Source organism: Pistacia vera, unplaced genomic scaffold (assembly GCF_008641045.1).
Source record: "Pistacia vera cultivar Batoury unplaced genomic scaffold, PisVer_v2 Contig470, whole genome shotgun sequence".
Classification (NCBI taxonomy): Eukaryota; Viridiplantae; Streptophyta; class Magnoliopsida; order Sapindales; family Anacardiaceae; genus Pistacia; species Pistacia vera.
The window spans coordinates 890,648-903,155 of NW_022196302.1; the positions used below are offsets into that span (position 1 = coordinate 890,648).

Consider the following 12,508-nt stretch of genomic DNA (forward strand, 5'->3'; position numbering starts at 1 on the left):
ATACTCTGGTTCATTTTGCCCCTAGTTTCATTCACTGCTTGCACACACCCAAAAAGAAAAAGAAAAAAGAAAAAATGTTCAAGTTATCGACATAATAGTCATCCAGTGGATTGGCCATGTGTTAAAAATTTAGAAAGGTTTTACACATTATGCTTTGGTGCTTAAGGTCAAGTTCTTTCAAGGAATGGATGAATTATGTGTTAATCGGCATAAACATAATGGCAATCAGGGCAGTCTTTAGAATAGAGGCATATGCTCCAGAACTAAATGTATTAAAACCATTATTTCATTAAAAACACAGCTCAAATAGCAAGTTTACAATGCAATTCACACCAAGATCTATACAAGACTCAAATCGCTTTATAGCCTAACAATAATACAAGGATGTTTCCCAATTTCTAATGCCAACCCAAATAATGCTATAATATATGATTGAAGCCGACTAAAATAAAGACAATGCTCACACATTTATAAACCTTTGATTAGACAAACAGCATAAGTCACTTTCACCAGTCTAATATCAGTCGGTTAAATGGAGCCAATACAAGCTCAAAACTACAGGAGCTGATCACTCAATTCTTTGATTTTGAATGCTTTACCAGCCAATCAATAACCGAATCAATGTTTGAAGAGTTCTTGCATGAAATCATGTAGCAGCAAACTTCTCTATCAGTAATAGACTTCAATCCCCTGCATAGCAAAATCACACTTTCATATCACACAATTCATTAATAAGTAGAACAATCATATATTGATAAACAAGTAAAAAGGGAAAATATATCTAGTTATTATTTATATTTTTTTCTTTTAGCTCCATTGTTTTGTAAGCTCAATCTCTCCGTGTCATTTGCTTATTTCATTGCCAGCCATACTGAGCATAAAGTCCATGTTCCACTTTGTCCTTGCTTTTAACAGTAAGACAATTTCATGAAAATGTGATATTGATGATGCCAGCAGAAAAAATCTTGACAAACCACATAGAAAAGTTTCTGATTTCTAGAATCACCACTTACATTTGTTCTGTCAGATCCTCTTTAGACAAGGCTTCTGGTTTATCAATCTTGTTTCCGAGAACCAGCAATGGGATGCCATTCAGTGAGGACTTACTTAACAAGTCATGGAGTTCACTTCTTGAAACATGCAAGTTCTCATAATCAGCAGCATCAACAACATAACTGCAAATTACAACATTGACATTAACATCTAAAGAACCAAGTAGTAAACCAAATCCAAATTACTAGTCCAATAAACAATCATTTCCCACACAGTCTGACAGATACTGCATTATGAAAGAAATATTACAATCTTATTTGAAAACAAACCTTAGATCATGAAAGCTTGAAAAATCACATGACTAGTTTACAAAAGCCTCATCAGTAAAAAGTTATTGAAACATCAAGCAAGTAAAAGTAAGAAAAGCAATGAATAACTTCATGTATATATACCATATAAAGGAAAGAGAAATAATTGGAATGTCAACTGAAAACAATGAGAAAATATGAGGGCTTTAGATCATGCAACTCTACTACTTAGGGCATATTAGACACAATGAGGCTGAAATAGGTTGTAACTAAATCTCTTCCAGCTTCCGGGTCCCCTTCTCACTTCTTGCAATCCCCAAGTAAAAAGGAATATGACACTAGAGTATAATTGATAATATCAAAGTAACGTGGCTCAGCTTGACCTAAAGCTGTAAAACTTCAAAATTGAAAAAACCAAATTTCCAAGAAAAAAATCAGGATGCATAGAACTTCCACTATTTCCAATATTGTTTAAAAGAAAGCAAGAAGGATATCAGCAAAACCGTTGATGTAGGAAGTTTCATCCAAAAGCAAAACTAAATACAGCAGCTCTATAAAGGAGTAGTTTAAAAAGGAAAAAAATAGGAAGACAATAATTTACATTAAGAATGAAGAAAAATAAGAGAAATTGAAATAATATGGACGAATAAGAATGATTCTGGAAAAAAACATAGTACTGAAATTTTGATAGCATTTGAAGGATTCAAGAAAAGTAGTCCAATTGCTTTAAATGAAACAAGAACATCTCACTGAAGCATTATTCCAGTGTAAAAGGCTTAATGCCCAAACTGATCAAGAGAAAATGAAAAGATTATGAGAGAAGATAATTAAAGATGATACTATGTAATAAGAATAAACTCTATAGAAATGCTTTTCCAGCATGTATAGAAGAAAACAAAGCAAATGAAAACAAGAAGCACAACCTGAAAAGAATAAGAAATATCCCATACAGGACAATAATTCAAAGAATTTATAAAAAATAAAAAAATGAAAATAAACAAACCTAATGTCAACCATCACTGACTTTAACTAAGAGTAAAAAAAAGGCATTGAATGTAAAAGTTAAGTAGGTTGAAGCTGGATCGCTATTTTGTTTGCGCCAGTAAGATGTTAATGACAGAAATGTTAGTTCTCAATTTCGCTCTAAATCTCATAAATAAAAAGGGGCTTCAAATTGTTATGGGAGAGAACCTCTAACAGTTGACAAGTTAAATTAGTAGAGATTCCTTAAAGAAACAATCTCCAAAAGAGTATTAAATTCATATGGTTTTAACAACAATGAATATTATAATCTTCCTTATACAGACAATGTGGATCAAAAAAGTGATCAACAAATTCAAAAGAATACATATGCAATGAAATACCAAACAAAACATAAATTATACATATGAAGAAACTAGACAACAGAACACGAAGGTCATCTTATAAAATTTTGAAAGAACTAAAGATGATGGAAAGGTTGCTAGGATATAGATGGACAGACAATATAAGTTTAAGGACATACACAATAGCTGAAACTGCACGGCAGTATCGCTCCCACATACTCCGAAACCTTGGTTGACCTCCAAGATCCCACAACTTTATTGTTACATTTCCTTTAGTCACCTTCCTCATATTAAATCCTACCTGAAGAGGAAAGATGATTAAACCAAAATGTCCACAGAAATAGACAGACTACAATAAAAAGTTGCCAAAATGCACATAAGTAGGCAAGGGTGTCTTTCAATGATTAAAAGAAAGGAAAAGGACAGTTCTTTTATAAGTTAACTCACCGTTGGGATCATGTCTTCACTGTATCCACCAGTCTGGGGATATGATTAAGAAAATAAATTCAGCCATCAGCATAAGAATTGAAAGAGACAGGAGAAAAACATACCATAAAGGACAATAAATCTCTCATACGAATATTCACTCACAGCTATAACATTCACAAGGGATGTTTTCCCAGCATTTTGAAGGCCTATCAAGGATAGCTCCATTTCTTGCTTAAAAAAGAGACTACAATCAGAAAAGAAAATAGTAAGCAATTGACAATTTCTTAAACAGAGGGCTGTTCCAAGGGGAATATATAAAGAAATAAATATAAATAAGTGTGTTTGATCTGGTATCTGAAAATTGATATGGAGACAGAAAATTCATTCTGCAAAAACTTCTTTAATTGAAAAAATCATTTAAACATGTTCTACAAAGTCCATATACTGAAGCCTCTGTTCTAGAATAAGCAGATACAAGAAACTGACTTATGTAAACCAACTTGTTAATCTGCAACATGTCCTTGATATACCAAAAATAGAGAAACCCCACATACTAGAGCCTCTGTTTGTGGATAAGTTAGTTCTTAGTATGAAGAGGCTCCTATTCCACAGTTAGATGAAGCTCGTGTTGTAGAGCTCCTACTCTAGACATAGATGAAGTTCACATACTAGAGCTTATTTGTAAGGATATATAAGAAGCTCCTTTAGTAATAGGAGATCGCTATAAGTAAGTTCACACATTAGAATTCCTAAGCTCCTATTATGGTCACACAAAAATATCAATACAAATGTGCTATATTCTATATGCTATTCCAAAAAACACTTTCAATGGCATTGCACCGCAACCAACACCATGTTTTACATAACTACAATAATTTAAAAACAATCACCACCTCATGAACATTCCAACACCTACACCATCAGCACAACTTCATTGTCATTGCTTCCACCACCACCACCACCACCACTAACTACCATCATCACTTCTTCACAGCAAACACCACTACAAGAACTGCAATGCCATAAAATAACTTCCAACACTGCTTTAACCTCATTCACAGTGCCGCCTCCACCACAAGGCTCATACAAACATATATCACATCCATCAATCAATCGTTAAAATTTCTTTCTAAACTAGTCGCCAAAATTAGCTAGCTAAAGGTCTTATAAATCAACTATCCCTTATAAGATGCTCGATTGATCATTCAACCAAGTCCATCGATACTTAACAAGGCAGAATCATAACAGATCTTCCTAATAATTTGAATTGTAACAAAAAATTTCTTCTTTTTTCTTTTTCCCAATCTTCAGACTCATAATTTATAAACCCTATATATCAAAATCAAAGTCAAATGATGCAAAATCCACACTAAAGCATGAATTCCACTAATCTAAATTTAAAAAAAAAAATTACAATTCAAATCAGTTCCTCCATTTTCTCAACAACCAATAAGAGAGAGCTTACCTTCGAAGCCAATTGAGGAAGGCTTCCCACAATCCCATTTCTTTATCTGATTAAAAAGAAAAAAAAAAAAATTAGGGTTTCGAATTGGAACTTAAAAGGAAGATGGTACAACTTTATCTTTGCTTTAGTTTCATTTCTTTTTTCTTCAATTCCCTCGCTATTTAAATCAAGAAATTAAATGATTACCATTTTTTTTTTTTCATTAAATCAAAACCGACAAATAATTTTAACAATAAATACAGACAAAGAATGTCTCCTCTTGTTTATTCACGCTCTGAGACAGGCGCGTTGTAGAATATAGCCAATGGTATTGGTTCTTTCAAAACAGATGGGAATCATAGGCGGAGAGAGTGGGACACGCGCGGGGGAGCTTAGGTGGGTAAGTAAGTACGACGTCGTTTGTTAACGATACATTAATCAGATGCAATCTCCAGGTTGTCACTTAGTGGAATTGCTTGACCAACCGTGTTTTCAAGTGATTCGCTGGGCGTTGGAGTTCATTTATTTATTTGCTATTTTTAATATAATATATTCAGATTAGATTAGACAAGATAAGATAAAAAATTGGAAAACTTAAAAAATTAATTATGATATAAATTACCTTAGAATAAAATTTTGTTACTGGCAAGAAAATTGAATTTCTCAAGAGATTATGAGTTTGAATCCCATAGTTGTTAATAGAGATAGTTACTGTATTTTTATTTGATCGATAATTTCAAAATCTAAAAAATTAGTTGAAATATACGTAAACTCACCTGAACACCATTAGTCATTAAGAAAAAAAAAAAGTGGATTTAAAAGAAATTTGATATTAATTATTTTTCTATAGATAGAAAAATTAAATACTAATTACCTGTCTGCTTCTCTGTTTTTTCACCTGCAAATGTATTTATAGCCTTTTAATTCTTATTACATAACTTCTTTTAATTCTAATTTAACAAGTTTTCCTAACTCTACTAACAATACTACTTTTATTTAAACTAATAAATCATACAACCCCTATTTTGTTTTTGTTTAAAATTATAAATTATTTATTATATTGAACTTTCCATAATTTTAAAGTCATAATTAAGACTTTGAATATGAAATTTATGATTAATTAATTAATTTTTCAACTCAAACAGTATGCATTCTAATCTCGACAATAATTAATAATAGAGACCTTTAATTAGTAAATTTGGTTTTATTTCCTCCCTATTGATGGTGAAGTTGAAGAAGCCTGGTGGATTGAGAGGGGATTGGCGAGGACAAAAGATGAACACTCCAGCTGGGACCATCTCTGATTTATCACGACCCCAGAAGGAAACATCCTGGAAGTCTCATTCTTTTACATCTTCCGCATAACTCCAACCCTCTGGCCTTTTAATCTCAATTCCAGTTTCACGCCATTTCTTCTTAGTTACTCTCACCTGCAGACTACTACCTATTTTTCTGCTACATTTTTAGCTTTAAGTAGCTTCACTGTTTTCTCTTCCTCCTATACTTGTGCTATATATATCTCTCTTTTCTCTTTGTATACTTCCTATAGTTTCAGTTATGGGAATCTTGCTGGAGATTTTTAATGGGGTGTGTGTGTGTGTTTCTACTCTATGGGATCTTCAGGAAATGCGTTTCGCAAACATTTTTGACGACGCAAGCTTCATTGCAATCACCATTATCATGGCCGGCGTCTCATGCGTTCTATCTTTTAGAGGCTACTGAACCTCGGATGATAAGGCATGCAGCTGGGGATTGGATTCATACTTTTTTTATTTTCTTTATACTTTTGTTTTTGTGCTTGAAAGAGATTACTGCAGTGCAGCTAGCCAGCCAGCGTCTTGTTAATAATGGTTTAGATTCTCTCTGCAGCCACTAGAAATTTCTTGTATTTATGATCTTTGTCAATATCGATCTTACTTGGATTGTTTCTTTCTTATTAATTCAATCCACATGCTTTCTGAATTTCTCCATACTTTATCCACTAATGATTTTCTCACGTCATTTGTATAATTATATTTATATATCATATCTAAACTCTCTCTTGTTTAATACATACCCTCCATTATTCTATAAAGTATAAAATATCACACACTTTACTTGAGAAATATGTGGTGTAGAAAATGTATCTCTCTTCAGTTTTCATCGTCTCCGGGTCTTTCAAATTTTTTACATAAAATTTTATTGTATTTGTTTGACTCCATGACATTACACTTTTAATGAAAAACTCTCCTCCATGCTGAAACTTAAGCTATTACATGAAGTATAAACGTTTAGCAAAGTTCGGTTTTCCTTTAACACTAGGGATTTTTTTAATTAAACTTCAGATTTTGAATTCCACAAAGATACAGGAGGTTAATGAAATGTGTTTAAATACAGTGATAAAAAAAATATGGGATAAATTTAGACTTTATTTTAGAGGCAAACCATATTGTAGGAACCAAATTTGGTTTATTTTTGGGCTTGTGTTTTGGATATGGATAATGCGAGAATGGGCTCACATTAAAGGACTGCATGGCCAAACCCGGCAAAGAAAAGGAAAGGGAAGTGATTTTTTAGCCCCCATTATTTTGCTTTAGTCCCCATCTAACTGTTTAAGTTGGGATATAATTATAATAAGAAAAGAGTTCTTCTTTTTCTTCTTCCATACTTTTACTTTTACTTTAAATTTTTATATTTGTAGTTATCAAATTTAAATTAATATGATTTAATAATAAAAACATGAGACAAAATAAATCAGACCATGTATCACAAATTTCTTTAATGAAAATTTTAATATTGTTTTAATTGTATATTGACGGGCCTTACAATACAACTTTGAGTTTTTTCAAAAATTTGTTTCTAATGGGTCTAGCTTTATATTGATTGATTTGGTCTTGTGCTTTATTGTTAATTCTGATTTATTTAAATTTACTTTCAATTTTTTTATGAGTGATGCGATGCCACATTTCTCCACATTTTATCTTTTAAGACCCCACTTCTAAGTTTATTATCCCATTAAAATGTTTTAGGATATGCAAATATCTTTATAAACACCATGCACTTCCAAAAATGCCCTTATATATATATATATATATATATTAAGTTTCTTGTTTTGAATGTAATGTTTAGAGATAAAATTCATTCACATGTGTTTTTACTTCCAAGAATGTAAGAATAATGATGAAAGAGTATGCATCAATTTAACTTATAAATTTTGGAGAAGTGTAGAAGAAGGAAAATAACAAAACAAAGAATTTAATATTTACATTGATTTAGTTTGTTAAAAGAGTCAACTCTAAATCCAAGGCATGTTAATAACTTAGTTGCTTATAAATAATCATCTCTTGCTCTTTTATTATTAAAGGGATATGAGCTTGAGAAGTCATGTTAGATCTTTTTTTTTATTATTTTATCATTAAGGAGACCCAAATTTGTAAAACCATATTAGATCTTCTTATACTCTTTTACCATCAAGTCATCCAATAGTGATTAATTTAGACTAAGTTCTTTAACTCTAAACAACCCAACACAGCCGGTTGAATATCTTAAAATATCTATCTTATCCTAGCTGGAGAAGGGTAACAAAACATTGATAATTTCTGAGAATTAATAATGTACAAAACGGTGAACCATAAACTTATGTGAATGTTATTTTAGATTCAACTTATACTTAAAAACTATTTGAACTAACTGCAATGAAATTGAAAGCGTTTTGTTTTTTTTCAAGGGGAACTGGTTGAATGAAGAATAAGAAATAGATAGTTGTATATATTCAAGTGCACAGAATATAGGCAATATTTGTATTTCTAATGCTTTCCAAAGTTTGACAATTATTTATTGTTGCAGTATTCTTGAGAATATTGCTTTACCTTTCCATTATAAGATAAGATGGCCATATCATTGACATACTTAACTATATTCTGCATCAGGGCGATTCAGAATCTGGCATCTACCTGAACATGAACTATTCCTGGAGGAAGGTCTTTTGTCACCTTGAAATGGATAGAAGTGGAAGAGTTTGAAACCGGGTGTTGGACAGTTACATTATAATCTCCATGAAACAAAGAAATTTCAAAGGATCCTCCACTATCTGAAATAGTTTCAAGTGTCTCACATTTCCATTCTGCAAGCAATTTGTCCACAACATCTCCAGCTAGAGTATTCCTGAAGTCTATGTCTACTAGAGGCATTTCCTTAAAACCAGCACTTTCTGGCCCTGCAAATGTGATAATCCCTTCAACTGCAGGATAAGAGTAAGCCTCCCTCAGAACCTCCTCCAAGTATTGTGACTGCCAAGAAAAGTAATTAATTTCACATTCATAACTTGGAAGTACTAGCGTCAACTGTGTACAAATTCATTTTAATGGTGAAAATACCTGATTTGTGCCATTTCCCACACTAACTTCAGTGTACCATATAGGCAATCGTGTCGAAGCCAGAATGTCTAACGAAGATCTCATATAAGCAAGGTCTGGCGGATTATCACCATCAAAACGGCCTTGCACTCCAATTCCTAATAGCATATCAGCATTTCCAGGAAATGACCGAATTTCCTCAAGTTTCTTCTTGTAGTTGATTGCATTTGGTGGCTCATCTTCAGCACACTCAGTGGTGTTATACTCATTCATGAACATGGTTGTCTTCGGATCAAGCTGGTACGCCTTCTTATAGAATTCTGCCGAAGCATTTTCGCCAAGTTTATCTTCGAAGAACCTGAAATGCAGATTCTCATTTACTACATCCCAAGCAATTAATTGTCCTGCATATCTTGTAACCACTGAATTTATTCTTTTCGCCGCTGCTTTTCGCAACTCCTTGGGAGAAAGAGTCTTAACCCAGTCAGGCTGATACTTGGGGTCATCCCACAATATGTTGTGACCTCTTATAGAAATGCCATTCTGTTTGGCGAATTTCACCATGGCATCAGCAATAGTATAGTTTTCTTGTCCTTGTTTTCCCTCTGTGCTATACCATTTCATTGCATTTGTGAAAGTAGTGAACTTGAATCTTGAGGCAAACCAGTTCTGGTAATCTGTGCTTGTGAGGATTTTCTGATTCATGCCGCATCCAAAAGGGAAGCCGGAATTGGTTTGTTTGATGGAAACTATAGCAGCGTCCAATGCAGTTTTATTTGCATGCTTTAATTGGAACTTCACCTTGCGCTTGCGCACCTACGACTTTCAAGTTCAAACAGGTATTGAATTCTAGGTAAAATGATGTATGTCAAATGGTTTGATAAATGTGTGTGTTCATGTTGTTACCTTTTCAATGCTTTTTTCTTGGTGGGATCTCCATTGCTGCTTAGTGAAGGGCTGTAATGAGATGTTATCAGCCCATATTTCCACTTTCGTATTCTTGCTCTGTTTTCACGAAAAGAAAACCTTGTGTCAATTCAGATTTGAAGAGAAGTCATATTGTATTTATTATATCTTTTTCTTGCTAAAAATTAGTCATAAAATTGGACTATTTCATAATGAATGGATGTACAGGAAAATAGAAGAAAAAGACATCCTATGCACTTTACCTTAAGAAAAATCTCCATAACGCTTGTGAAATTGGGAAGTAGGCCACCTTTGAGCAAAGACCAGCAGCCATGCTTGGCTATAACTTTACCCCCAGGTATCAGTTTGCCATCAGAAGTCTTAAATACAGCCAGAACAGTCTCATTTCCTTCACTGACTTGAACCCAAGCTGAAAATTCAATTTATAACATAATTTATTGCCTTTCTGACACCAAAATTATATCATGGTATTATCCAATTTATATCGATCAATGAGTAAATAAAGTAAAGAAATGCCCTGAATTTGACAGAATGGGGACGATTTACCAGAAAAACTATAAAATAGTCCTTTCTCAAGTTGAACCTTCTGGGAGAAACTGTCAAGGGACTGTGTTCTACTGTGTGCCGCAATATACTTATTGCCATCTTTTGATATTCCTTGTCTTATCGCTCCTTGTCCAAACACGGTCCAACCTTCAATCCCATTATTAAATTCTGGATTAACAATCAGTCCCCCACCATAATGCGGTCTCCAGGGCTCCGCCAGGCACTGTTATCATAAGGTGTTTCAGTAAGTACTTGTCAAAAATTATTATTAACAAAAGCACTTGTCCAGGCAATTATTGTTACTTTATGAATGTTTTCTGCGGAGTTTCATAACCTTTAACTGTAAAATCTAGTAATTTTATAATTCTATTATGAAGAAATATTTTCTTGCCTCTGTTGTGGCAGAGTAGTCGTAAGACAAAGCATGGATCCCATTCCCTGCATCAGTTGAAAATGATCTCATAAGCAGAAACAATCACATATTATCACTAATTCGGATGCATAGTTCAAAGGTGCTTCCAAAATGTCTCCACAATTGCTAAAACGACACATATATGCATTTTTTTTCTTATAAAAAGAAATGGTGATTCGTGGGGAGAGTTATATACCTGAATAAAACAAAATGCATAGAAGTTGAAGCACTAAAATGCAGGTTTTAGCAGTTATCTTCATCTTCAACAACTCATTGAAGCCTTCCGTACACAGAAAAATCACTCCCAATGAAGTCAAGGAACTCCACTGGTTTATGTATATAAAAAAGTAGAGTACTGTTAAAAGCGTGCATTATTAAAAATATCAGAGACATGTGAATGAATGGGACGCTAAGATCACGCACAATTCAGATTCTGAGTTCCCTTTGCTGTCCAGTGAAGCAGATTTGGAGTTAACCTAAAAGTTGAATAAAAAATTGGACCCCACTTTGTATATAAATTATAGATTACTTAATTGTGTCGGTGGTGTCTGCATGCATTTGGCTAAAAAAATTAGTACAAAAGGTAGAAGTAGAACGAGTTATGGCGTATATGGACATAAACAACTAACTATTATTTGACCTAATTGTCACGTGTTTCCTTGAGTCGCTAGCTATGTATCTTGGGACTTGGATACCCTGCATTTTCATTAATTACTTAATTGGCTAATGGGATTAATTAATATTAAAACCTAATATTTAACTTAATCATAAGTAGCCTACTTCCTAACTGGTGATTTTGTAGTTTCATTAATCATAAGTAGGCCTAGATCCTAACTCTATCACTTACCGTCAAAGTCAACATTAACTGTTTTCCTAATTAACAAATATATATATATTGATTTATAACCGGATAAACATACGTGTATCTTAAATAATATTTTTTTTAGATAATTGAAAGCGTTCGGACTAATTTATGCATATCTCAACTAATCTTTTAAAACTCTGAAACTACCAACCAGTTAAGAGCTCTAATGACCACTTTTATTAGAGGTTATGGGAAGTCAAACTCAGAAAACCATATTAGATCTTCCTCTTATTCTTTTATCATCAAAGAAACTTGAACTTGAGAAATTATGTTAGATGTTTTTTGCTTTTTTACTATCAAATTAGCTAGTGATGGTTAACAACCCTTGGGGGACGTTTGGTTCAGGAATGTTAGATTACTAGGAATATTGGATTACTGGAAAGATATATTACTTTGGAAGATTACTGGGAATCTTTAAGAAAATATGTTTGGTTAGTTGGTGGGTATGTTATATTAATATGTTTGGTTATGGGGAATAAATTGGTGGGTATGTTATTTAAATTACTAAATTGTCCTCCTTTTAAATATTAATATAATATTTTTTTATTATTAATTTTTGAATAATTTTTTTAACCCCCAATATTTCAGATTTAGCTAAAACACCCCCGCTTATATAAAACTTTAATTTATGACGAAATCACCCCCACCTCCTGTCGCCACCGCGAACCATCGCCAGGAAATTGCCGGAGTCCCTAAAAAAGAAGGAAGTTCCGGCCATAGCGAAGCCTCCCACATAATTTCCTTCTTTTTTAGGGACTCTGACGATTTTTCGGCGGTGGTCCGTGGTGGTTGGCCTGCTGTCGGCGGTGGTGGCTGGGTGGTAGTGGGTATCTGTAAATAATTTTAAATATAAGGGCATTATTGTCCAAAATTTTAATTAAACAAGGGTAAAATTGAAATAGGATATTAATGTAATGTTTTTAAA

General features: G+C 33.1%; 2 protein-coding genes across 2 annotated transcripts; both read right to left on the reverse strand.

Annotated features, from left to right (window-relative positions):
- Positions 1–270: 270 nt before the first annotated feature.
- LOC116146060 (ADP-ribosylation factor-like protein 8a) lies at positions 271–4,685 on the reverse strand. Its single transcript, XM_031431476.1, has 6 exons — positions 4,521–4,685; positions 3,218–3,299; positions 3,074–3,106; positions 2,806–2,927; positions 1,014–1,175; positions 271–690 (listed from the first exon to the last, which is right to left on the reverse strand). Exons 1-6 carry the CDS (start codon positions 4,556–4,558, stop codon positions 573–575), a joined length of 555 nt encoding a protein of 184 aa, XP_031287336.1. The 5' UTR covers positions 4,559–4,685; the 3' UTR covers positions 271–572.
- Positions 4,686–8,247: 3,562 nt separating this feature from the next.
- On the reverse strand, positions 8,248–11,062 carry LOC116146042 (endo-1,4-beta-xylanase 5-like). Its single transcript, XM_031431453.1, has 7 exons — positions 10,915–11,062; positions 10,698–10,744; positions 10,307–10,529; positions 10,003–10,169; positions 9,740–9,838; positions 8,855–9,649; positions 8,248–8,767 (listed from the first exon to the last, which is right to left on the reverse strand). Exons 1-7 carry the CDS (start codon positions 10,976–10,978, stop codon positions 8,414–8,416), a joined length of 1,749 nt encoding a protein of 582 aa, XP_031287313.1. The 5' UTR covers positions 10,979–11,062; the 3' UTR covers positions 8,248–8,413.
- Positions 11,063–12,508: the final 1,446 nt, after the last annotated feature.

Excerpts from the sequence above, each read along its gene's own strand:
- LOC116146060 (XM_031431476.1), bottom strand. The coding sequence starts at position 4,558 with ATGGGATTGTGGGAAGCCTTCCTCAATTGGCTTCGAAG. Across the intron at positions 3,300-4,520 it reads TTCCTCAATTGGCTTCGAAG|TCTCTTTTTTAAGCAAGAAA; the intron begins GTAAGCTCTCTC and ends TTCTGATTGTAG. Across the intron at positions 2,928-3,073 it reads GTGAAGACATGATCCCAACG|GTAGGATTTAATATGAGGAA; the intron begins GTGAGTTAACTT and ends TTTCCTCTTCAG.
- LOC116146042 (XM_031431453.1), bottom strand. The coding sequence starts at position 10,978 with ATGAAGATAACTGCTAAAACCTGCATTTTAGTGCTTCAACTTCTATGC. Across the intron at positions 10,170-10,306 it reads ACTATTTTATAGTTTTTCTG|CTTGGGTTCAAGTCAGTGAA; the intron begins GTAAATCGTCCC and ends TTGAATTTTCAG. Across the intron at positions 8,768-8,854 it reads TGGGAAATGGCACAAATCAG|TCACAATACTTGGAGGAGGT; the intron begins GTATTTTCACCA and ends TTTTCTTGGCAG.